This window comes from Prunus mume, linkage group LG7 (genome assembly GCF_029339155.1).
Source record: "Prunus mume cultivar Tortuosa linkage group LG7, ASM2933915v1, whole genome shotgun sequence".
In the NCBI taxonomy this organism is placed as follows: Eukaryota; Viridiplantae; Streptophyta; class Magnoliopsida; order Rosales; family Rosaceae; genus Prunus; species Prunus mume.
This window is the reverse complement of record NC_142704.1, coordinates 17,376,166-17,401,895: the sequence shown is the minus strand read 5'-3', so window position 1 is coordinate 17,401,895 and position 25,730 is coordinate 17,376,166. Positions and strand designations below refer to the sequence as shown.

The window sequence follows — 25,730 nt, the reverse complement described above, 5'->3', positions numbered from 1 at the left end:
GTCCATGTTTTATGATGTTTTTTTCTAGATTTTTTAAAGACAGTATTTATTTATTTTGTTGGCTTGGTTTGTTCTTCACCTTTCTAGACTTCTGCTATAGATATTGGGCCGGGTTATTCAGTGGGTTCCACCCCCTATAAGTAAAGGCCAAAATCATAGCTTGCTCGTAGGCATTGGAGCTGGGAAAACCAGTGGGTAGAAGCCGATGTCGCAGCTCCATAGTACTAGGGGACACGTGGGTTAGAGGTGACAACCTATTCAAATTGCAAGCATTAAGGTTGTCAGTTGTTGCTACCTTAGTAGTATCGAGGGAGCGCTGCGAAAGGATGGCGGTTGCACAATGTCGGCGTTGGCGGGGCGCGACCGCGAGTTGTCACCCTCGATTGAAAGAAGCAGGTCGCGGGTCGCTCGAGGCGGTGGTCAGCGCTTGCTCCAGTCTCCATCGAGGATGTTGTCGTCGCATGCACACCTCCTCGAGATTGAGTAGCGGAGGCCTCGCTGCGGCGTAAACGATCGCTCCGATGGAGGTGGGGTGGGAAGATCGGAGGGAGGCGCCGTTTCATCCGCGGGCCATACCAAGGATTTTCCGATAAGTAGGGCTTTGGCGGGGACTTCCCTGCAAGCATTCTCACGGTGCCCCAATAACCACGGACATGCGAAATCCCAAGGCCTTCATGCAATACTACCTCACGCGGAAAGATTGGTGAGTTGATGGGGCTGAATCAGTAGGGGAAGGGTTTGGTGAGTCGATGAGAACTTTAACTCTGAGAAACCCTTGTTATAGCCTTACCCACAATGGGGTCTTCCACCTCGAAGCTGCTCCAATCTCTTCTCCTATGGTTTTAGCATTAGTAGCATTCATTTTCTCAGTCGGACCCGATATTTGGACCGATGAGGATAAGGTGGCCAGGACCTCCTCGATGGTGAGTTGGGGGCGGCCACCACATTAAAGCAATAATTAATGATATTCGAGGGCCCCACAGAATCTGTTGCCACTTCCCTGGAAGTTGAGATGGTAAAGATATTCCGTTTGTAGTGGGATATGGAGAGAGCACCCAAGTTGCCCCATGCAGATCTAAAGGCTCCCAGATTCCACCAATGTTAGGCGCACATCGTAATGTCGCCCCTACAGAATGGTTTCTCTATGTACATCATCAAGGTCGAAAGAATCTTCCAAACGTGATGCCAGAGAATCTGCCGTAGGGTGTGTATTTGTCATTTTGGGATCTAGAAAAGCGAGAAAGGAAAGGGAAACAGGTACAAAGCAGAAAGCCAGAAGGAAGAAGGAGGAGGTTTAGCTACCAACACCCGGTAGAGCTATAGGAATAAACTACCACATGGGTAGAGCTATCTTCATTGCCATCAAATAGCCTGGAGGAAGGTGGTGATGAACTCAACCACAGTGCTTCACCATTCTAGACTTCTGCTATAGATATTGTCAACTCCATAAACAATTTTGACACTTTTACATTGAGAACCACCCGAGAATCCTGACGATCCACCAATACACTATATAATATTAAAATATATTCTCATCTTTTAGTTCATACAACAAATCACAAAGTCAAACTAATGGGCTAAAGCATTTATCTCCTAACTCAATATCATTATAACAAATTCGTTTTTTTGAAAAATATATAATATAATGGGATATGCTCCTTATTATATATTAAAAAGAAAATACTTACAAATATATGACTCAAAATGGCTTTCAACAGTCCAATGAACAAAAAATTCTCCACTCATTTAAAAATCCTAAATTTCTAAAAGTGCACACAATTTATGAGAAAATCTAAAATCAAGTCGGTTGAACCCAGTTCTTAAATTCTATGTTGCTCATGCTCCTTATGAACATGGTAAGCCTTTTGGATGCTGCATTGTGGCTATGAATTTTGACTTTGATTTATAAAGCGGCAATAAGCACAAAAACTTTCTCATGCCTTACATTCACATTTATTTTTGTGATCCATTTCAAGGAAAATCTTGTTTAAATACATTAGCAACAGGTTTCTTATATAAAAGATCCTCCACATTAATGTCTCTAGGAAAACCACTACATCCAGTCGTGAATGCTCATCTTCAAGCAGTTGAGTTATAAACCACCACCAACTCATCTTTTTTCTCCTGACTTCTTCTCCTTGCTTGAATGCAGGCTCTATCCCTCTCCCTTCTCAGGCATTCATGGCCTTGATATATAATATGTATAAGGATTTTCAAGAATCCCACTTGATGCTTTGCTTGCGAATAGTATTCACTGGTATCTATTAGCATATGTGCTTCAAAGTCCTCTTCATAAGCTTCCATTTGTCCCTTTCCAATTTCAACAAATATGTCTATCACATTCTTCAATAGTGCTCTGTCAATTTGCTCCCCCTCACGTTACTTATTAATAAGACCAATTATAGCAACTCTCACATTGGCATTTACCTCTAATAAATCCCACTCGATAACTTGGCGTTTCGTGGTTGTGGATGATAAAGTTTGATATCCTTCTTATAAGGAAAACACATCGGGAAAAAATAGATAAAAATGGAAAGAAAAGAAAAACCAAGGTGGGATTGAGTAATTTACCTTTAGCATGTGCCATAGTGAAACATTAGGTTTGTTGTTCTCTTTTAGGATGCAATGAACTGCGGCCTTGTTTTGCCTCACAATCTTCATGGCCAAGTAAGCTCCAAGTTAATCCGAGACCGAAACTATTGTCACTGAGATAAGGGCTATACATAAAAAGAATAGGAATGGTTTTACAAGCTGCGGGAATGCAGGACAGCTAAAGAAGGGTCCACGAGTGTAAGCGTGATAGTGAGCCATAGCGAGGACTTCTATCAAAGGAGGTGAAATCCTAACTGAACAATTGAGATATGAGTACTCTTTCACAGCATGGTAATACTGAAATGGAGTAAGGGAGAGATTGAGGTTAAGATAAACTTCATGGACACAATTCTTCGGGTAATTAAGATCGAGTTTTTTGATATCATAAGAGATGGATTTCACTACCAAATCACCATAGGATGGGAAGTGAATTACGGTTGTTCCGTTCTTGCAGTCAAGCTCATAACGGTGTGACATGTGTTAGCGATGCCCTCTTAATTGAAAAGGAAATCGAATATCGGGTGTCCCATGTGTGCAGTTTCCATTTGAGGCCTCTATGTCAAGAAAGATTGAAGTGAAGAAAAGGATGAAGAAGATGGGCAGACATAGCTGGTCAAAGAAAGAGAGGTAATATAGAAAAATTAGAAAGAAAAAAAAAACTAGGACAAACAAGAAGACCAAGTCTCCAAGAGGGAATGAGTCAAAAGGATATGAAGCTTCTTCTGTCCCACTCAGAAGCAATTCGATGGCTTATTGGGGTTGATTTTTCAGTTAGGGGATCAAGTGGCCAACCAATGATGAGAGTTAGTTGGGAGTTGGGACTAACCAATCAAAAGGCAGAGAAGAAGATATATAAAGAAGGCTTCAAATATATGCAGGCTTCATAACAGTTAGGTAGCTCATGGAAAGGTAACATTTTCATAATTCCATATAATTTATTTCAGTTGAAAATTTACTAAACTGCCTCTAATAGAAAACTGAACAAAAATGCCACTCTCTTTTGAAATCCTAGAATTACTAAAGAGCTAAATAAAATTACAGCAAATCTGAAATCCAAAGAAACAACTCCTTTGTCTTCTGTGTTAACTCAGCACATCTGGATAATATAGAAGACTCAACCCTTGAATCATACAAGATACTTAAAAATGTTGTGGTTTTCCTTGTCCCTCTCCAAGTAGTCTCGGTCAATAAGATTTTCAATACGCTGCTTGAGTGTTTTTATGTCAGGCTTGAATATATGTCCCAATTTTTCAACACACTCCACAAACAATTGTTGAAGATCCAAAACTTTCTGCTTCTTCATAATCCGGGTAATTGCAGCATCGATAGCATATCGCTGTCCTTCTCGACTTCTTTGATCCCTCCTTCGTTTCATACAAGGCGGTGAGAATCTTGATTCTTTTCATTACACTGTGAACTTAAAGTTGAACTCAAAGTGTCATTTGGTGATATATTCTTTGTATTAGGCTCCTTCAAGAGGATCTTGTACTTTCCATATGACAATGAATAAAGTCAGAACCAAGTCATCATGGTCAGATTTAGCGAGTGAATATTTGAATAGCTCAATGCATGCCGTCCTTTGAAAAGAAATAGGAAGCGACTGTGACGACACAACTAGTTCAATGGTTTTTGACTCAAAGTTGCTATTAATGTAGCAAGTTCCCAATGAGTTAATCCAATTAAGTTTTCTACATTTCGTTTTTGTTTCGTAGAATCCCTCAAAAGCTTCAACGCATTCTTCATCTCTGCAGGAAGGTTAAGATTAAATAGTTTATAACTTGGCCACAAACGTTGTGAGAACGATGTGGTAAAATCAATCCGAGTTACATTCGATTCTTGTGAAGATATTCGAAGCTGGTCTTATTGTCACGAGTCCATGTCATATCTTCGACCATTTTATCAATCCTAGAGGTCAAGAACGTTCCACCCAATTTCTGTTTCAAATTTGTTACGAAACTTTTTTCATGTTCCAAGTTTGAACTCCGATCAAACAGAAGTCGAGGAATAAGTCTTTTCTTGTAGAATTCTGAAAGGTCCTTGGACCTCATATAAGAAACGACTTAGCAACCTTCTCAAGTGTGTCTTCGGGGGCCTCATCGCTCAACTTCTCATTCCCATCGTTTTTAAGTAGATTATCACAGAATGCATCTAGTAATTCAGCACCTAAACTACCAACAACATGTCCATTCCAAAATATATCAAGCGTTTCTCGAGCCACCTTGAAAGATATAGTTTTTATCAAGCAATCAGAAAAAGCGGTACTTTGTGTGAAGCTGAGTATATTTCGACAAGGACATGTTCACGCATGCCATAAGCTCCATTGAAATCCACAGTTACTTGATGCTTCATCTTTAGCTTTGTTGGACCAAAGCTTTAACTTCAAGACTAACTTTCTGTTTAAATGCATTAGCAAGAGGTTCAAACAACTCATGTTCCACTTTCTCCACCAGCTTCTTCTCACTGCTTGAATGCAAGTAATGAGAAACTATATTCCTCTCCCTTCTCAAGCATAACTCGGCCTTCACCATGTAATCCATATAACTTTCCTCCGTAATCCAACTTGATGCTTTACGCGAATAGTATTCACCAGTACTTTTTATCAAGTGTGCTTCAATGTCCTCCTTGTAAGCATCCATTTTCTCTGTTCCAATTTCAACAATTATACCCATCACATTCTTCAACAGCCCTCTGTCAATTCGCTCTCCCTCCCGTTCTCTATCAATAAGACTGAATGCAGCAACTCTCGCTCTAAGATTTAACTCACGGAAGCAGTTAAGTCCGACTTCTTCTAGGTTAGTAAGTGATCTACTGGGGATGAAGTGGCGAGCAAGAAAAAAAAAGCGGTCGACATCCGCCTAACTTGAACTTTATGTCTTTCCCAACTTTTGACAAACTCCTGCAGCATAAACTCTTCATGCTTCTCTACGAGAGAGGGCAACCCTTTCGCAGTAATATGTTGCTCGATTGTCTCCTTATATTTGTCATATAGCTGTTGACAATAATCATGAGGAGGTGGTTGAGTGCACATGTTGTAGATAGTTGTGTAAAGCATCATAAAATCTTCTGCGTCGAATGGAGTCTCAGATAATCCCTCTATAACCCTGTTCAGCTTGTTCACCCTCTTCTGGATAGAGTTCCATCCTTCATCCCACTCAATAAGTGAATGTTTCATTGTCACGAATGGAAACATTATTCTCCTATTGAAAACACATAAGAAGTATGCATCAAGTTATATCAAACAGAGTGGCAAAAATCGACACATAAGAAATGTTCTGTTTTTTTGTCATTATCTATTGTTAGGTACTGAATAAACTTGATAAAATAACAAATGTCTTGAAAAAAATGCAACAACAAAACCTAGTCCCAAAACTCAGTATCTAGGACCTCCCAACTTATACTCCGACATAGACTCAGTTCAACCAAAATTCACTAAAAATTCATCCTAATTCCAAAAACTTCACCGACAAATGCGGACTCTTTGTAACATACACTTTCGTTCTATGACATCAAATTAGCAATTTGACCCCAAGAAAAATTTCATTTGCAAGTTCCACATATAACTTAAAGTGAAAACAAATTACCAAGCAAGTTTCCTGTTTTCAGTTTTTTAACGAACAAAAACTAAAAATTGAAAACTAAATAAATAAGTAAAACTGAAAATTGAAATGGTTATCAAATGGGTCTCTAATTTTCCTAATAAGGTGATTCCAATAACTGCTCGGAATGAGGAGGCACATAACAATTACACTAGTCATACCTCTAGGGTTTTAACACAAATACTAATCACTAAAGGACATGAATTCTCTGTTAAAGGTAAACTTCAATAAAGTTATTGAGGACGACATATCAATAACATACGGAGAACTACAAAGTCGAATCATCGACAGTGCCAATATCGATCTCATATCTACAAAACGTCCGCATTTAAATAAGTGCAGTTAATCATATGCTAGAGAAAATTTAATCACATGGTACAACTATTGTCAAAAGAAACAGGAATGGTTTTCCCTACCTTGCAAAAGAAGTCTCCTTGGAGCGGAGAAAGATCAGTCCAGGATTTAGAACAAAATTCGCAAAGGCTTTCGAAACTCACCGGAGACTTTGTGGATGCAATTCTGGGGTTAAGAATCTCAGGTTTCATATCCAATTCACCACATATATATATATATATATATATCAAGCTCATACCCCAGTCTAACCTTCTTTCTATAGAATACGTTTTTATGGTTTTAACAAAGTAAAACACCCTAAAACGATTTACCTAACTTGGCCCAACAGATAACATAAAAGCCTTTCTCCATGTCCTATTAGGGCTCGGGAAATTAAGCATAGCAAAATGGTCCGGAAAATCCTATCGTTTGGGAAAAAGCAGTTAATTTTAAATCTGAGAAGAATTCTATTTACACCCAAGGCCATTCTCTGGACACCCAGCCACCAAGCTTTTGTTAGAGTTTTTCAAATTTACCCTTACAAGAAATTCTACCAGTATAGAGAAAACATGGCGCATTTGGGTGAGCATTTGCTTTCAGCTTCGGAAGGTATGGGGGTTGATAATTGCCGGATTGAGATAAAGAACTCGGACCCCGAAGATTGCGATCTTGAGGTTGGGTATCATATATTTTTGAATCTTCGATTTGTCTTGAGGATCTGCTCTTGATTTCACTAGGGGACATATCAGAGGGAAATTACAAATGAACACTTGCTTTCAATATTTCTACTCATAAAAATTGTCCAATTAAATAAGACAGCATACCAGCTGATGGTAAACTTGTATGATTCTTAATTGTACTGATTTGTTGATAGATAAATGATGCCTTTCATTGCTTAGTACCAACAGATGGCAAGGCCCTCGAGGGCGATGATAAGAGCAGTGATTTTTTTAATTTTAATTTTAGTATTGTTCTGATGAGAAAAAATATAGCAGCTAATAGTACTGTAGTACAATTCCCTTTGATTTTCAAACTGGTCTCAGTTCCTTGAATTACACTAGGCATTAATTATCAAAATGCATGTTTTTAAGATACATGACATTGAAAAGGCAGAGAAGGGTTTAGTGACCTTGCCCTGCTCCACTTCATGCCAAATTTTTAGGTCTAATTTGTGCACTTTGGTTTCCTACAGATTGTGAATGAATGGTAGATGCATGAGCCACAATATTCAAGTTAACATTGTGATCAAATTCTTCTTGCTGCAGCAGGACCAGCATGTGAATGGACAGAAAGAAGCTGACATCAAATTCTTCTTGGAAGCACACTTTGGTATGATAAATATATGATATTTGTTCTGCATGATCTCTCTCTCTCGCTCTCTCTCTCTCTGGTGTAAACATTTGATTTATAAAATTTCCTTCATTTGTTTTTTGTTTTCTACAGGTAAAACCATGTATGGGATTGGTGGATACAACTTTTCATTTTCCTCTCCTTGAAAGAGAACCCTTTTAGTGCTTTAACCTTGTCATTTTGGGAGGTCGTATCTGAATGGATATCCTCTAGTTTTCTTGATTTTGCAAGCCACTGAGTTCTAAACTTCTAAGTGGTCTTGTAGTAAGTGCACCAAGTGATAGTAATGAATAGGATGCTGAATTGAGCTGTTCTAAACTTCTAAAGGTTGTGCTTTATTATATTCAGGGCATACATGAAGAATTAAGTGTTTTCAGAGGTATTCCTATGTGTCAAGTTAAATTGATTCTTGAGAGTTATGAGTGGCATTACTCTATAACTGGAGAATGGTGGTTCATGGCACCTTTTTGTCGTAGACGGCAAGTTGTATTTCGGTAGCGATACGACTCTGAGTTATGACATTGGAGTCTTGTTGATGTCTCTGCTTAGCTAGTTAAGAAATCTCTGGTATGTTCTGAAAAGGGGTGATGAAGAACCTAACAATACGTGGCATTTCACTGATTTTTATTTATTTTTTATTTAGCTTTGATAGAAGAAAAAATGAGTTTGAAGAGATTTTGATATCAAACAAAAATCTATATAGCATAATTTTCTTCTTTCTTTGCGTGCATGTGCTGAACATGAGAAATGATTAAGCACCATGCAGCCTACTTGTCTAGATTTTGTGTTTCTTTTTACCTGTTTAGTGAAGTTATACATTATATATAACTATATCTGATACAAATTTTGCTTTGTAGTAGGAAATTAATGTAAACAGCGTTGTAAGCTTTGCTAGTAAAGATGTGACATATCTCAATCATGTTTATGAGATGAGTTGTGCAGTAGTGTTGGTTGAAATTGTGATGTAATTTATTTATTGAAATTTGAAAGCAGATTGTTTCCGGATGGTGAATACTTTGAATTTTAATTTGCTGCAATTTTGTCTTGACATTTTCTATTTCCCTCTCTTTCTTTTCAGATTGCACAAGGAAAAGAAAAGCTGCACCCAAGACAAATTCTATTTCCCTCTCTTTCTTTTCAGATTGCACAAGGAAAAGAAAAGTTGCACCTAACTCGTTTACTTGTCAAGAACAAATATGAGGTTAATAGTTACACAATGTGTTTTAGCTGGTTTGTGTAGGCACTAATATGCAAGTCATACAATGGCGTTGTAGACCATTTTGTGCATAATGTAATAAGTGTAGCCAAAGAGTTGTTTGAGCTGCCTTTTGAAGTCAAAAGCAAAGCTTCTATTATGAAAATGCTAAGAAAACTTGCAGCAGATTGTACACATCATTGACTATGCTTGTTATTATTAGATCCCAAGAATGAGTAAGAACATCTAAGACATTGTGTATTCTTCTTGTGGAGCCGTATGTTTATAATATTTGTGTATTATACTTGATATTATTTTTTTAGGTCATTATTATAATGAGATGAAATTTTCAGACATGGATATTAATTTTTTATGTACTATTTATTATTTGTAGCAACTAAATATTGTAGAACATTGTATAATCAGGAGAACATAGTACAAAGACATCCATGAGGTACTTGTTTATTGCATTTTCATTGCTTTAGTATTGCTTGTTTCTTGCCACTTTATTGCTTATATGTTGCCACTTAATCTACGCGACATTACAATGGAGTGGAGCCTTGATTTTGAATTAGTTTTCTTAATTATTATAATTTGTTGTAGGGAAAATAACTATTGGTTTGATTTATAAAAAGGACATGACGTCTTTAATGGAATCACATTCTTACACACCTATATTGTCAAAAGGGACATTTTAGAAAAAACAAAAGGAGTGTCTTGTATGTTCTAAAACTGTCGTCTTATATCAAGGGCCACCATTCCGTATGAGGACAATTCAAGAAGGGGAGCTGCTGGGGCATTAAAACCAATACAGCAGTCACATGAAGAAGGTTTTACTCTGTGCTCTAACTCCTTTGGGCCTGTAACAAATGAATGTGGGCCCCGGATGGAGGATGTGGGCCAAGATGACCCTTTTGGTTTGGGGCCAAAATAATTATTTAATTACTTTAATTACTTTTTGTAAATTTTACAATTTTGCTCTTGAGAGTAGGGATATTTTAGTTATTTTTTGTTTCGAAAGGAATTTTGGGGAATTCAGTGGCACTATTTCGCAGAGCTTGTTAATACGAGTCTGTAAACTCGCGGCACGCTCAATTCTGAGTCATAACGATTGCAAAAAGATCTGAAAACGAAAAGGACACATAGGGAATTTTAAAATTGTTAGAAAACCCCAAAGAGTGCTATAGTTTGTTTCCTCGCGCACCGTCGCTCACTTCTCTCTCCCTTCCAGCGACGCCGGCACTTCTCGCCATTGATTTTTCGCCGTCTGGCTACCTCAGGCCACGGCACCGGTCCCAAAAGAATCGTCTCCTCCTCCTTTTCATAGCCCAGTCCTTTTCCTAGCTCGAAAACCCAAGGTTAACCGGCTGTTTCGACTGGAAGTTTCGGCAGAAACTTCGACGTCGCCGGCAACGTTTCCTGCCACTCCAGGCCGTGCCACCACTTGGAAAAGGTAGCTCTCCTCTCCCTCTTTCTTTCCCCTAGGTTAAGCGGCAACATTGGTGGCTGTGACCACCGGCCTGAGCTTGAAAAGCTCCGGCCACTACCTCCACGGTTTGGCCGTGAATTCACCTAGTTCCGGCCAGTTTTTGGCCGAGGTCCGAGAACAAGACATGTTCCCCTTTGTGCTTGAACTGTTGGTATAGTAATTGCACGTAGTTTTAGAGTTTTTCTCCGTCGAGGGAAACTGCCTTGAACCACCGCCGTTGTCGGCCGCGAGTGGCGACGCGTGAGCCAGATTTCGGCAACCCGTTTTATGCATGCAAAATCATAATACACGCATAAGGAGATTTGTAAAGTAAAGTAATATCAAAGTCAATTATCAACTAGGAGAAATAGGATACAAAAGGGGATTTGTAAGTCCTCATATAATTCTAATTTTCATCATGAATTAAGCAAAACAAACAATTTATGTTCTCAAATATTTTTCTACGAGATAACAATTACAGTTATTTTACACCATGGGACATGAATATTTTGTCATTTCAATTCTTTTCCTAACAATGAAAGACTAACATGAATTGCATTTTAACGTGAGATAAAAAAGGGCATTGTGTCTAATTCCTAACAATCCATTCACAGAAACACTACTTTTTCATCTTGCCTTTGATCTTTTTTTATTCATAAAATATTGGAGGAAACTAAAAATATAGGACCCTTATGAGTTCACGGGAATCAGAAAATGACTGCATATTATTTTCTGTTTTAGATAATTAGATCATTATATAACTTTAAAGTGTTTGGTTCATGAGAAATGGGGGCTGAGGAGAGGATAGAGGAGGTTTGAGCTTGGCAAGTAGGAACTTCACTTTCACTTTTGAGGCCTATTCTTTTCTAACATCTTTCTTGGCCAATAAAATCTTCTTTGGCCCAGTCATTTTTAACTTTTAAGAATTGCCCAATTGCTATGCTTGTTTGTTTCTAGAGCCCACCAGTTCTCTTTTCATTTTCTTCTTCTTTTCCATTTGAGATAAACAAAAAAAGAATTATAAGAGAGTTGTTTTTGTGTTTGCAGTTGTTCTGTTTGAAGTTTTGGGTATAGTAAGAGAGGAGGTTCGACGATTGATTATGTTTGCTTCTAAAGTTTCAAGAATCGGAGTTTTGATACTCAAAAAGCTCTCCGGAGGTATGCACTGAAATTTACAATTGTTTATTTAGCTAATGTCTGTCTGTTGGAAGTTCAACATGGTAAAAGAAATCCCTTTTTTTCTCAAGTATTTTTTTTTCTACTTGTCATTCTCATATGGTTGGTTCCAATTTTATCCTTCTTTCGTAAACTGCAGACAAACTCACATCCATAACCAGAGCAGGATATAATATGAGTAGTTGTTACAACCAATACTTGCAACCTCTGGTCAGTTTCCTCCTCTCATAGAATTTGCTATTTGGTGTAACCTTTTGTTTCTTGTATTCATCCTAGATGCTTAAGTTTTAGGTCTGTCAATCAGTACATCATGAAGGGTTGAAGAAACAAAACAATTAAACAAAACCATTTAATGGAATCCCACAAATTGAATTATTATGGATCTTCTTGTTGTTTTTTAGTGACCACTTCTGTCTTCGAATAATGGGTGGCTGTCGGCAAAGTTTACTCCTTGGATAATTATAGGATAGGAAAAGAGAGCCTGAACCATATATGCTTTCTTCCTTCATTTCTTGGTGTTGCTATGTTAGAAACCATTACTTGTTCTCTTACATTTGACGTTGGAGAAGCCCAAGGGATATTAACTACTGTCTCTTGTCATTCTTTTCCTCTAAATGTCACGTACTGTGCGTTATTTGTTGTTATATGGTATATGGTATAGAATGAGATACTCTTGCAGACCTAGGACATTGTACAGTGCCTTGCAAATTTTGAAGGTAAATGGACTGTATTCATTCCAAGTTAAGTTTTATTTGTAAAAACTGGTCTTTATCATTATGAGTGAATTAGTCATGTTTCATTATGTTGCTAAACTTAGGTCCTCATTTAAGAACAATGGAAATAAAACAAAGTCGGTTTAATGATATGCTTTTGGCAAGCAATTTGAGAATTGCAAAAACCATTTTAAAATCTAAATGAAGGCATATATATGCCATTTTATTTTTATTTTTGTATTATTTTAGGTATTTTATAAAGAAGTTGGGAACTGAAATCATATTTGAATTGTGATACGTGGGTTGAAGGATGATTAATGTGAAGTGTCAAGTAGTTTTTACATTTATGTATTTTAGTAGATTGCGCTTGCATAGGTGCATTCATGTTTTTGTTCTTATATTTATGGTTTCTTTGTCTTATAAAATGTTTAATCAACAGTCTGAAACTAAGTTGTTGCGGGGAGTCATATTTCACAAGCATCATCTTTTTTCTACCGTTAGTGCCAGCGATTCTTCAAATGAAGGGATTGAGCAGAAAGAAAAGTAAGTTATTTTGGGTTTAAATGGTTTAACGCTAATCATTAATAATGTTAGGAGATTGATTCAGAGTAACAATGAGAGAAAGCAGTCAAATGCATATGCACGGATTGAACATATATTTCTGTATTTATTTGTGCAAAATTAATTGCAAATTGATTTATCTTTAGCAATGTTTTTCCGTATGTCAATTAGGAGCACCTCATGGCCCTAATTCTCCTTTGAGTTGACATTATTATGTTGTTTCTTCACAGAGATGATTTATTTGCAGGATATCTGTGACATTTGTTGATAAGGATGGAGATGAGATACATATTAAGGTTCCTACTGGAATGTCTATGCTAGAAGCTGCCCATGAAAATGATATAGATCTTGAAGGCAAGGTTCTGGTGCTTATTTAATAGTCTTTTTCATCTTAAACCCAAATATGTTCCATCAATTGCTTTTGTCCTTTCGACAATTGTTTACTGGAATCACTTGTTTTTCATCATTTTCATGCATCTTTCTACTGATAGTATTGCTATCATAGGCATTTGTCAATTAGATTGGCAAATACTTATTAGTTGCTTTGGACTGTACATTGGGTGACCTTCCCTCCCTCTCACCTGTATTGTTGCGTGCTTATTTCTTTAAATGGATCAGACTTAGTTGTTTGGAACCACAAGAGATTGTCACTGCTATGTCAAATGGTTTTTTAATCATTTTTGCAGAATCTGATGCTCTGTTGCTTCTCTCATGTCAGGAGCATGTGAAGGTTCAATTGCCTGTTCAACATGTCATGTGATTGTGATGGTATGTTGTTTACGTTTCAAAGAAATGTGTTTTTTGAACTTAAATTTGGTTTTAATAGAACTGAAGTATGAGGAGCTGATTGTAGAATAATCCTGCAGGATATGGACTATTACAACAAATTAGAAGACCCAACTGATGAGGAAAATGATATGTTGGACTTGGCCTTTGGGCTTACGGAAAGGTATGTTAACAAATTTTCGTGTGGAATTTTTCTTGCAATTTGTTCATACTGAAATTTATGCTTGTGACATTGTAGCTCTCGCTTGGGTTGTCAAGTGATTGCAAAACCTGAACTTGATGGAATTCGTTTAGCTATTCCAGCTGCCACCCGAAACTTTGCTGTTGATGGCTATGTTCCTAAACCACACTAGAGATGCTATAATGCTTCTGGAAGAGTTGGTTGAGTGTTACGTGCAACATCCCAGTTTTGTAACTCCTATATCTTATTGGACCAATGAGCACAACTTGAGTCCTATTATTTATTCATTTAGTACTAATACTGATTATAGATTTGCTGCTTATTCGCGAACTCTCTAACATTATATTTACAGTTCGATCTGAATAATCTAGGGTTTGTTATTTTTATTCGGTTTTTATACTTAGAGCTTGTAAGCGCTTTTTGACCATCGAATTCGCTTATGATAACTTTTGGCGGAAAAAACTTATAAATACTTATGGGTCACAAAAGCTCTTTCTAAGTGCTGTTTATGAATAACTTCCAAATCATTCGGATATTTAACAAATTGTTTCCTACGAAGTGGTTGCTTGTTTATCTTTTGTGGCTCTACTTTCAACCAAATTTGGAATTGACCGATCCTTGCTTGAAATTCATTTTTGTTCTAAAACACCTAAGAAATCTCCCCCTCTTTCTCTTTGACCGGTCGGCTTGCTAGACTAATTGGTAACTCATCATGCAACAAATTCCGACGGCTTAGTTAGCTACTTTGACCTCCTTTCACGACGACAAATTCCAACGGGTTGGTTAGTTACTCAAATCTTTTTCTTTGCGACACCGTAATTTAAGCTAATTACCTGATAATTTATTGGACCTTGTAATAATCTTGTTTTCTTGCTTTAAACTTCACATTTTTTTGGCCGTAATAATAATAGTTATTGCCTACATTTTTTTGCTTGCAACTTTTTAAGAAGTTGTAGACAAGGTGGTCTGCATAAAATTAGGGTACCAGTTGTGTTAATGTCTTATGTGGGTTGCATATACACACTTATCATTTTTGCACCAAATCAGTGAGTTAAATCATTGTAGAACGCACACATAAATTTGAGTGGGGAGCTGAAAACTGGGACGTAAGGAGAAATCCATTATTATTTGTGAAATTAAAATTTGTATTAAAGTTAGAAGCTTTTCAAATTAGAATAAACAACACATTTCCACATTGCTTTTGGGTTCCAAGAACCAACCTGCTAGTTAACCTAATTCAAATTTTAGTTGTCATTTATATTTCTGATAATTTCATTCCTTGGGAAGCTAATCTCCACATGGTCTGTAGTTGAGCTTGAGCTTAGGCTAAACCTCTACCGTATGTTGTGACTTCAAAACTTCAATTGCAGTGTCATGAGCTCGTGGTGGAGCATGGTGCTTCTGTTGCAGAAACCCCTGCAGCAGTTGGTAAGAAGTGCAAGTATACAATTGCAATGTTATCTGATCCTTCTGCAGCTCTTTCGGTTGGTGTTTTCACTTTGGTATTTTGACACGTCATTTACTTGACTTCTACTTATTGAAATGCAAAATACCTAGGTGGTTTTTGGCAAAGATGGCATTCTTGAGCAGATTTGTGCCGTAAAAGGTTATGTCGACATGTCTACAGTTGATGCTGATATCTTCAAAGATTAATGAGGTTTGAGTTACTTGCTCATGCTACTCGATTGTTTTAACTTAGCTAATGTCAGACAATCTGTGAACGGTTAACTGTTTGTGTACCATGGTAGACTTTCAATGAGAAAAGGGACATAGTTGATGCAAATGAAAGACATTCTTGATCTGTGGTTTTCTGATAGATGCAGGATTGTTCTGACTCAGCACACTATGTTTTGTATTTTTCATGTAGTGTTGATGTAGACATGTAGGAATGTAGGGTAGGTTCTTGACTAAATCTGGATGTAAGGTGAAGGATTTTCTAGAGTGAAGTTTATCTTTATCGTGGTGACCGGTGAAAACTTGGGGCTGAAAGAAGCATGGTTCAAAGATGAGGAAAACCAAGAACTACTGGTTTGGCTTTGTTTCCGATTTACTATTGCCTTGCAGGAAGTAACGTCTAAGAAAATAAAAAAGAATAGGAGATGAAGAAGAAACTCACGGCACCGTAGAGTTTTAAATTTAAAATAGTAGGTGATGCATGTCCATGAGTTTCACCACCAATTTTCATACTGACAGGGGCAAACCTAGAATTGTAAGGTTGGGGAGCTGAATATTAAATAAAGTATACAACATATATTAATATTCAGAAGTTACATGGTAGAGCTAAATTGTTTTTACTTGTTTATGTTGGAGAGGGGCCATTAACTACAATTACAACTTGTCTACTAATATCTATTACTATATATATGGTTACTGAACTTAGGATTCTGAGTGGCTACCAGACCTATGAGTTGCTATGCCACTGCTTACTGAACTTAGGATTCTGAGGCTAGACTAAGCAGTAAAGTAGAGTTAGGGTTCTAAGCTCTGCATCAACATGTTATATAACCAAGCTGAATAGAATGAAAAAGTAATAACAGAGCTATAGCTACTGCATCAACATGTTATGAGTGTTTTTTTGGAGCAGTCTTGACATGAGTTTCTATCTTTAATTACACTAAAGTTTGTGATATGTGCAGTAGTTTGCCACTTAAAGAGTAAAGCTGACTTTTTCGAATTCTAATCCATGCTAGGCAAAGTTAAAACTTTATTAGGAGTCCTTGACTGGGAAAGTTAGAGCTTGTACACATGACGTGGGCTTTACATATTTTACTTTTGCAAACAGCACAAAAAAAGAGAGTAAAATAGGTAATGTTTTTATTTTTATTCCTGAAAACCTCAAAGTTGTACAGATCTTTCAGTTTAAAGAAAGCGAAATTCAAACAGAACCAGATATCGTGAAGGGAACAAAAAAGAAAATATATCCTCTAGGGTTATTATAAAGCTCTTTTTTCCTAGGGCTAGAGTTGCAGAGTTTTGAGTAAGGGATGGGCTACAAAATACAATAACTATATTATATTCTTCCGTTCGGAGTCATGATTGCAATACCTATGGTTAAGTAAGGAGTAGGATTCCTCACATGCTTATTCCTGTCCGCAGGTTAAAAATGTATGTTTATTTGTAACATTGCTGCAGCAGTTCACTGATTATAAATGTAGGCATTGTACGAGGAAGTGATTCCTGCTTTTAATGTCATGGGAAAGAAGTCTTCCTACCTGGGGCAGGTCGGAAATGGAGCAAAAATGAAACTTGTTGTCAATATGATAATGGGAAGGTAATGGTTGCTTCTAAAGAGATTAAGAATGAATGGTATAGTTCATAGATTGATTACAGATACATGGGCTGACTATTATATACACATTGATAATGTCTAAATAAGGTAAATACAACAGGATTGATGTAGAGAATCAATCCAGATCAGCTATGACAGGAAGGCAGAAATCAAGGTTGACTTTGGTGAAAGATTGCAGATGATTGCGTTGATGATGAGGTGATTTCCTTTGATGAAGGTTCCCTTTTAAGCCCCCGCAAGATGGTGGTCCCATCGGAGACACCGATCTTGGACCGGAGAAGATCAAAATGCAGACGTGGAAGTGGTTTGGTGAGGGCGTCGGCAAGCTGGTCAACTGTAGAAACATGAGAAACTTTAAGAAGACCAATATTGACACGATCCCGGACAAACTGAAAATCAATATCAATATATTTCATGCGAGAATGGAGAATTGGATTAGCACAATAAAATGTGGCTCCAATGTTGTCCAAGGCAATGAGCAGTGGTGCGGGAAGGGAAATGCCAAGTTCACGTAACAGGAATTGAATCCCTACAATTTCTGCAGTGGTGGTAGTAATGGCATGATATTCCGCTTCGGTGGAAGAGCGGGCTACAAAGCATTGCTTACGAGAGCTCCAAGAGATGAGGTTTCCACCAAGATAAACAACATAGACAGTAGTGGATTTACAGTCATCACGATTGCCGGCCAAATCCGCATCAGAGAAAGCATAGAGACGGTGAGAGGAGCAGCGAGAAAGATGAAGACCAAAGTATAAGGTGCCTTTCAAGTAACGAAGGAGACACTTGAGGGCTTGCTAGTGAGATTCCGAAGGTTGATACATGAACTGAGAGAGTTTATTAACGGCAAAGGATATGTCAGGGCATGTGAGGTTGAGATGTTGAAGACCACCACCAATGATTTGATGAAATCGAGAAGCATCAGTAGGCGGAGAGCCATCATTGAGCACAAGACTATCATAGGGAGATAATGGAGTGCTGACCTCCTTAGCACTGTCCATTTTTGCTTTGAGCAGGAGATCACGAATGTAATAGTGTTGGGAGAGAAAGAGACCAGTCGTGGTGGGAACAACCTCAACACCAAGGAAGTAATGAAGAAACCCCAAGTATTTGATAGAGAACCGATAAGCCAATGTGGCAATGAACTGCATTACAAGAGAAGAATCGTTGCCAGTAACAATAAGATCATTAACATAAACCAAGAAATAAATGACATGACTGCCAAAGGTAGAAATAAATAGATAGGCATCAGAGGTAGCATTGTAGAAGCCATTAGAGAGCAAGAATGAGCTCAATTCCTTGTACCATGTCTGGCGTGCCTGCTTAAGGCCATAAAGAGCCTTCTAGGGTTCACAAACATGAGATGGTAGGTTGGCATCAACAAAACCCGGGGTTGTGACATATAAACAGTGTCACTGATTGTGTCATGAAGAAAGGCATTGTTGACATCCAATTGATGAATAGACCAGCCATTAGACACGGCAAGATGCAACACAACATGGATGTTGGTGGGCTTGACCATTAGACTAAAAGTATCCTAGAAATTGACGCCAGGGCAATGATGAAAGCCCTTGGTGACCAAACGGGCCTTGTACTTGTCAATAGTGTCATCAGGGTGTCGTTTGATACGAAACACCCATTTACAACTATAAACACGAATTTCCTGCGACAAATAAGACAAGAACACGTGTACAAAATAATATTTGTATTGATTTATCAAGTGTGTAGGTTACAATCTTTGTGGGTATTCTTTTACAAAAATAAAAGAATTTCCTCTTATTCGATCTTCAAGAGTATGTGTGCGGTTCAAGGGTGCCAAGCACTTGATCTTGAATCGGAATTTGAGACTTCGTTGAGGCCGTCACGGCTTGATCTCGAATACGTCAGGACCACGAGTAGTGTCACGTGGTGGATAGTCTTCGACTTTGGCAGTGGAGGAATCAGCACGTGTTTGTTGTGCTTAGTGATTCTCCACAAGCTTGATGAAGAACTTGAGAGTCTAGGTGTTGCTTTAGGTAAAGATCTCTCTTGTTTTACAAAGTGTGTGTGTCTTCTCCCTCCAAAGGTCCTTTCTCACGAATATGAGCCTAGTATTTATAGGCAAAGAATTGAGTCTTAGTTTGGAATCCCCAAGCTGAATCCCTTGATTTGTGGAATTGGTTTCTGATTTGATTTAATTTGAGCTAATTGATTTAATTTAGCTCTTAATTAAGTCAAAATCCTTCATTTAGGGAAATTAACTTGTGATTTAGGAAGATGACCAAATAAGGATAATGTATTCCTTTTTGGCATATGATTTCATTTGATTGATGAAGATCTTAGATGCTAACAAATGTCATTTCTGGTGCACACCTTTGTCTGCATGAGTCATGTGCCACGTGTATTTATGTGGAACCCACAAATTTTCCAGTTATCTTTAACTAGTCAAATTTTGAATTTTGACTATTAACTGTAAATTAGCAAATTTATATTTCAATAAAATTCCACGTCTATAACAATGAGGGTCATGTGGAACAAGCTCCCAAGTTCCATTGCTAATGAAAGCATTAAACTCAATGGACATGGCAGCTCACCAATGAGGGTATTTAATGGCCTGAGAAACACATGTCGGCTCAACAGATGAGGGTATAGGGTGTTTGGTAGCGACTAGAGCATAACTAGGATTGTGCTTGCGAATACCGGCTTTAGCACGCATCACCATTTGGTGATCGAGAACCATGGGTAGTGCGATAGAAGGTGGTGGGGGAGGCGATAGATCAGTGGCTAGGAAGGTAAGAACGAGTCTATTTGGGTTCTGGTGTAGGTACGAATATGGGATGGTTGGGGAGGTTGGGTTACTGGGTTCAGTAGGGGTTGGATTGGAAGGGAGATGGGTTGGGTTCTTGGTTTGTGGAGGGGTATAAGTAGTATGGGGTGGGTTAGAAGGGGTGGGTTTTGTAGCGGAAGTGAAGAGACAGAGGGTCGTGGGTGGAATGTGCGCAAGGGGGCAAAGCTACTCCAAGGCAAAAGAGGCAGCGGAGGATGATGTGGGTGGTGCAGTCAGCGAGTAAGTGGCAGCCAATGGTGATGGCATGGTGGCTACTTGGAAAGGAATGTGAGTAACATGAGGAGCAAGAGCAAACCAAGAGGTGGAATTAGGAGGGAGGACAGAAAAAGCAGAATTCTTCACCTCATACTTGTATGGATTGCATGTCTCCAAACCCACCTTAGAGAATAAATTTCTCTTAGCATACCAGGGAAGTCTGATATTCTTCGAAATTGATGTTGGCTTGTCGATGAATCCGTAACCAATAGCTCCAGCCCTTTCACAGTAATGAATGATGTAGCGGCAAAGATAGATGTCGAGAGGGTTTAGCAGACCCTCCCATATGTCCTCGCCACTCAGAACCCTCCACCTAGCTGCAAAGCTACCTTTAGGAACTGAGACATCTGAACACTCAATTCAGCTAAAGTAGGGTGAGAAGGAGAGGTGGGGTCGATGGTGCTACCTTCATGAGGAATGAAAAACTCATCCTCCCCCATGGTGGCGAGGGTTTGAAGCTAGAGTCGGCAATCCCAAGATCGCTACTATGATACCATGCTAAAGTATGAGAAACTATGACAGAATATGCGTTTGTTGGAATTTTGTGTATAAGTCCTTGTAGGAGGTCATATTTATAGTACAATAAAAACTTGAAGACCAAGGAAATTAATAACTCCTAATTCTATTTATAGTAGGAAATCAAAAATAAAAGGGAAATTAATTACAATTAATATGGAAATCCTTGGTGTGCAAGGAAAGTTTAATTAGTCAACAATTTGCACAAACAATGAGGTTGCGAAAATTCTTGGACAAACGAAAAGGAATTCTTGATTTTATTTTATTTATTTTTTATACAAGTCAGAAGAGGAGGGAAATCGAACCAAACTTCGAGTGTAAGGATACATGTAACCATGAGCTACAAACTCCTCTTAGCAAATTTCTTATGCCATTTTTCAATTGAGCTACAAACTAAGGAAACAATAGGAACATTAAAACTAGATGCTATAGTTTATTTGGTGCGTGGAGTTGTTCCTTATCCCAGTCCCACATGATTGTCAATTTAAATACTAGGCTCCATCATCATCGTCGTCGTCATCTTTCTCATGATCCATTAACTCCCAGGAGCCGTCCTCCATCTGAACCATAGAGTTGTTCCTCTCTATCCACCACTTAGGAATTATATGATATTTATCATCTAGACCATCCAAAATTTTGTTTACCAATGCAAGATCTCGATTAATTTCCAATTTAAAATCATTATTGTTTCTCCCTTGTGTTCCTGCCACTCCATGCAAGTAAACCTCCAACTGATGCACAGAGTCTATTGCATTCTTCAAGTAGGGCGATTTGAGAGTGTCGATTACCAACTCTTTTCCAACAGGAACATAAGGTAGAATTGGTAACTTAGGGACAGGATCCCATTCGTTGGTGATACGCAAGACCCGAAGATTTTCGAGACTAGAGAATACCTTCTTGAAGCCTTGGTCTCCCACATTTGGGCAGGCAAAGACAATGGCTGTGACAAGACTCACATTGTTTGAGTTTGTAGGCTTATTGTATCCGTTATAAACAATATCAGTTGCATTTAGAACTGCAATAGCTGAACCCATGCTGTGGCCAGTGACAGTAATGCTGATCTCCTCGTCCTTGTTTTGGTCTACTAGTTCTCTAACTGCAGCTAGAACCTGCAAACAATATACAGAAGATATAAGTGGAAATTTATGTTTTCACTTTAATTTTTCTGTTATAAAACTTGATCAATCCAGTTGAAATAACTGATTTGGTGTTATAAAACTTGATCAAATCATAAGCCATGTTGAATGTTTGGTTTGTTTAATATGAGTAATTACACTTGTTCTGTGTGAATTTCGTGACTATATAGAATATTAAAGAAAAGTGCGATGTGTTTGGATGGGAGTTGGTTTGGTAACAAAAAAAAAATTTATCAAAGAAAAAAGATGGTTCGGGTGATATTTCATTACTATTTTACCCTTTTTATGTCTATTACCATACTACCGTTGATTTTCAAGTATAATATTACAAGAGTGGTGATTTCCCTCTCCAATTTTATCCACTTACACTCCTTTATAGTACTTAATTTAGAGCAATAAGGATGTAAGTGTTCAAACTATCTCGTTTATTTTATAAAAACTCAAGAACTTACTTTTAGTGGTATTTGTTCTGGCATTCGTGGCTAATGGTCTTTGTGCCTGATTTATGAATACAATCATCTTCTTTCTTTCAAATTGAGATAACAGTTGGTACTTGTAGAATTACTATCAATTCAACTTAAAACAAAAATAGAATTAAAAAGAAACTTATATATACCTGATCTCTGCAACTAGCAGTTTTATTGTGTGCTGACTCAGAGTCAAGATTAGTATAATAGCCATGCCAACCAAGGTGCACCTGAGGATTATGTTCCTTCCCCAGAATATCAGAAGCTGAGAAAAAAAGTATCGTAGCGTCGACCTCTACCTCTTGGTCCAACATGGTTCCTCTCCATGAAATCAGAATGTCCCTCCTTCCTAACACTTTGCTTCCTTCATCCGTCGACACCGCAACAAATCCCAACAAGATTGATTTCCCAGGCGCAAATCTTGTTGCTGCATACAAATACTTCTTCACCTCGTACTTGTATGGATTGCCTGTCTCCAAACCCACCTTAGAGAATAAATTTCTCTTGGCATACCAGGGAAGTCCGATATTCTTCGAAATTGATGTTGGCTTGTCAATGAATCCATAACCAATGGCTCCAGCCCTTTCACCATAGTGAATGATGTAGCGGCGAAGATCGATGTTGAGAGGGTCTAGCAGACCCTCCCACTCGTCCTCGCCGCTCAGAACCCTCCACCTGGCTGCGAAGCTACCCATGAAGTTAAAAAAATTTCTTTTGCTTTACCAATAAACAACTATAGAGAGGATTAATTGGAACAAATTAACCTTGATGCATTATCTATCGATGTCGAAGCTCCTGTATTTATAGTGAAGGATGTACTACTTATCCTGTTTCTTTGCTCTTCAAAATTAGCAATTGGTCAAATTCCCAGCCGCATGAACAAGGCCTCCAATTAAATATTTAATGTCCCACATGTTTGGTTTTTGCTTGCTTTGTTTACCGGCCAGCTAGTTAACTTGAAAGGACTAAATATGATAAGGATGTAGTATATTAATATTGAAACCTTGATGTCTTGCACGCATATATTTTGGATCATTATTGCTAGTCATATATTTTTTTTTTTGGGTTGAAAAGTCATATGATTGTTTAATATCACTTGATTATTAATTCTTTGTTTAATGCATTATGGGCATGCTCTTCACGTCATAATTAACGTCTAATATATGTAATCTTGTAATGATTATTAAGTCCAGCTACTTAACCCTTTGTTTTGGGAGTAAGGCGGCAAACGACTTAAAATATTAACAACAATTTTGCAATATGATATTGATCTAATCTGTCCATTTGGTGAAATTTGCTTTATAAGTTGTATTCATATTCGGCATCTTAGTTGTTTTGTGCTTGTTTTGTTTATCTTATTAATAAAATATTGTTGCTTCTTCAACCAAATATAACATGTGATTATTAGCTTAAATTATTTATTATCAAGTATGACATGTAATGATAAGCAAATAAATAGAAACGTATGGCATGTAACTCCACAAATATTAGGCACATCAATCATCATCGCTTTCATGATCCATCAACACCCAGGAGCCGTCGCCCACTTGAAGCATAGACTTGTTCTTCTCTGTCCACCACTTAGCAACTACAAGATACTTATCTTTTAGCCCGTCCAAATATTTGTTTACTAATGCAAGATCACGTTTGATTGCCAATTTAAAATCATTTTCTCCTTGTGTTCCTGCAACTCCATGTAAGTAAACCTCCAAACTGTGCAGGCTCTGTTTTGGATCCTTCAAATGCGGTGATTTGAAAGTGTCGAATCTCAGCTCTTTTCCGACATGAAGATAGTTTGCAAACGGCGGTAAAGAAGGGATTAAATCGTAGTCATTCGTGACACGCAAGACGTGAAGATTTTTCAGACCATAGAACACATTGCTGAAGCCTTGGTCTCCAAGACGAGGGGCAGCAAACACAATGGCAGTGACAGGACAGACTGGATGGCCTGGGGGCTTATTGTATCCATTATAAACAATGTCTGTAGCATTTAAAATTCCCATTGCAGCGCCCATGCTGTGGCCAGTGACAGTTATGCTGATTGTCTCATTCTTGTATCGGTTCACTACTTCTTTAATTGCAGCTAAAGCCTGAAAATACAAGAATACATAAACTTTATTTCTTTTGCAGATCAGAATATTTCAATTTTTTCTCCAAAGAAATGTTGTTGTCTTGTTTACATATAGGAGCAACAAAAATTTAGACTGTAGCAAAAACTAAACCATAAATATATATTCATCCGATATTTGGTACGATGGTTCAAATTGGTCACAAAAATACTCTAGGAACTTCTTCAAGAATCACTTCTAAGTTTTTTTTTTTTTAAGGAAACACTTGAATTTTTAATAAACTAAACTTGGAAGTACTTCTAATAGAAATAGAAGCGCTTCTTTTAAAAACCGCTTATGAGCAAAAGTGTCTTTTACAGAAGTAGTACAAACGGGTTTCCAATGCACATCACTAGCTAGCTCATCTAACAAAAACTAAAACATTAACAAAACAAAGTTACCTGAGCCCTACAACTAGTTTTGTTGTGTGGAGACTGAGGGTCAACATGAGTGTAATAGGAATGGAAACCATGGTGAACCTTAGGGTCATGCTTCTCTCCTAGAATATCAGAAGCACTAACCAAATCGAACACTATGTCAATACCCCACTCCTCCACCAGCTCCGTTCCTCTCCATGAAACCAAAATGTCCCTCCTCCCCAACACTTTCTTTCCCTCATCCGTTGTCACTGCAACATAACCTAACCATATTGATTTCCCGGGTGATAATGTGGTCGCAGCATATAAATATTTCTTCACCTTGTACTTGTATGGATTAGAATTCTCCAAACCTACCTTAGAGAACAAATATCTCTTTGCATATCGAGGAAGTCCGCAGTTGTCCGATTTTGTCTCATCAATGAAGGCGTCAGCTATGGCGGCAGTCCTTTCCCCATAGTGAAGGATATAGCGGCGCAGATCAAGGTCGAGAGGGTTGAGTAGACCCTCCCACTCAGTCTCGCCGCTGAGACGCCTCCACCTTTTTGCTATGCTATTCATGATTGTCTTCTTCTTGCTTAACCAGCTTGCAAAGGATTGATATTAGTAACTAACAAACTTCCAAAGCATTGATCTTCTTGCTTAACCAACTTGAGGGGATTGATATTCTTGATGCATGCTTCTGTCATGACTCACATGCACCATCCAACCTCTTGGTAATCTCTAATCACGTGTCTGTTTTGCTTTTTATTTATTTATTTTCTTTGATAATTAATTTCGTTACTTTCTCAAAATTATTAAGTTGAT

The 25,730-nt window shown here is 37.9% G+C and overlaps 3 protein-coding genes and 2 pseudogenes across 3 annotated transcripts; 1 reads left to right on the top strand and 4 right to left on the bottom strand.

Annotated features, from left to right (window-relative positions):
* Positions 1 to 296: 296 nt before the first annotated feature.
* LOC103337108 (uncharacterized) lies at positions 297 to 3,495 on the bottom strand (annotated as a pseudogene).
* Positions 3,496 to 3,718: 223 nt separating this feature from the next.
* Positions 3,719 to 5,764, bottom strand: LOC148915621 (cullin-1 pseudogene; annotated as a pseudogene).
* Positions 5,765 to 10,159: 4,395 nt separating this feature from the next.
* Positions 10,160 to 14,337, top strand: LOC103337051 (uncharacterized). The gene is made up of 8 exons (XM_008240201.3): positions 10,160 to 10,519; positions 11,582 to 11,692; positions 11,850 to 11,920; positions 12,863 to 12,966; positions 13,232 to 13,338; positions 13,703 to 13,752; positions 13,851 to 13,933; positions 14,009 to 14,337. Exons 2-8 carry the CDS (start codon positions 11,635 to 11,637, stop codon positions 14,121 to 14,123), a joined length of 588 nt encoding a protein of 195 aa, XP_008238423.2. The 5' UTR covers positions 10,160 to 10,519; positions 11,582 to 11,634; the 3' UTR covers positions 14,124 to 14,337.
* A 6,859-nt stretch (positions 14,338 to 21,196) lies between these two features.
* LOC103337050 (phospholipase A1-IIgamma-like) lies at positions 21,197 to 23,222 on the bottom strand. Its single transcript, XM_008240200.2, has 2 exons — positions 22,588 to 23,222; positions 21,197 to 21,944 (listed from the first exon to the last, which is right to left on the bottom strand). Exons 1-2 carry the CDS (start codon positions 23,131 to 23,133, stop codon positions 21,327 to 21,329), a joined length of 1,164 nt encoding a protein of 387 aa, XP_008238422.2. The 5' UTR covers positions 23,134 to 23,222; the 3' UTR covers positions 21,197 to 21,326.
* A 494-nt stretch (positions 23,223 to 23,716) lies between these two features.
* On the bottom strand, positions 23,717 to 25,520 carry LOC103337049 (phospholipase A1-IIgamma-like). The gene is made up of 2 exons (XM_008240199.3): positions 24,948 to 25,520; positions 23,717 to 24,528 (listed from the first exon to the last, which is right to left on the bottom strand). Exons 1-2 carry the CDS (start codon positions 25,482 to 25,484, stop codon positions 23,935 to 23,937), a joined length of 1,131 nt encoding a protein of 376 aa, XP_008238421.2. The 5' UTR covers positions 25,485 to 25,520; the 3' UTR covers positions 23,717 to 23,934.
* Positions 25,521 to 25,730: the final 210 nt, after the last annotated feature.

Bases quoted from the DNA above. Each gene is read 5' to 3' on its own strand.
- LOC103337051 (XM_008240201.3), top strand. From the start codon at position 11,635: ATGTTTGCTTCTAAAGTTTCAAGAATCGGAGTTTTGATACTCAAAAAG. The intron at 13,339-13,702 runs GCAAGGTTCTGG...CTCTCATGTCAG, and splicing joins AAATGATATAGATCTTGAAG to GAGCATGTGAAGGTTCAATT. The intron at 13,934-14,008 runs GTATGTTAACAA...GTGACATTGTAG, and splicing joins GCCTTTGGGCTTACGGAAAG to CTCTCGCTTGGGTTGTCAAG.
- LOC103337050 (XM_008240200.2), bottom strand. From the start codon at position 23,133: ATGGGTAGCTTCGCAGCCAGGTGGAGGGTTCTGAGCGGCGAGGACGAG. The intron at 21,945-22,587 runs GTATATATAAGT...TATTGTTTGCAG, and splicing joins CTGCTAGTTGCAGAGATCAG to GTTCTAGCTGCAGTTAGAGA.
- LOC103337049 (XM_008240199.3), bottom strand. From the start codon at position 25,484: ATGAATAGCATAGCAAAAAGGTGGAGGCGTCTCAGCGGCGAGACTGAG. The intron at 24,529-24,947 runs GTAACTTTGTTT...TTGTATTTTCAG, and splicing joins AAACTAGTTGTAGGGCTCAG to GCTTTAGCTGCAATTAAAGA.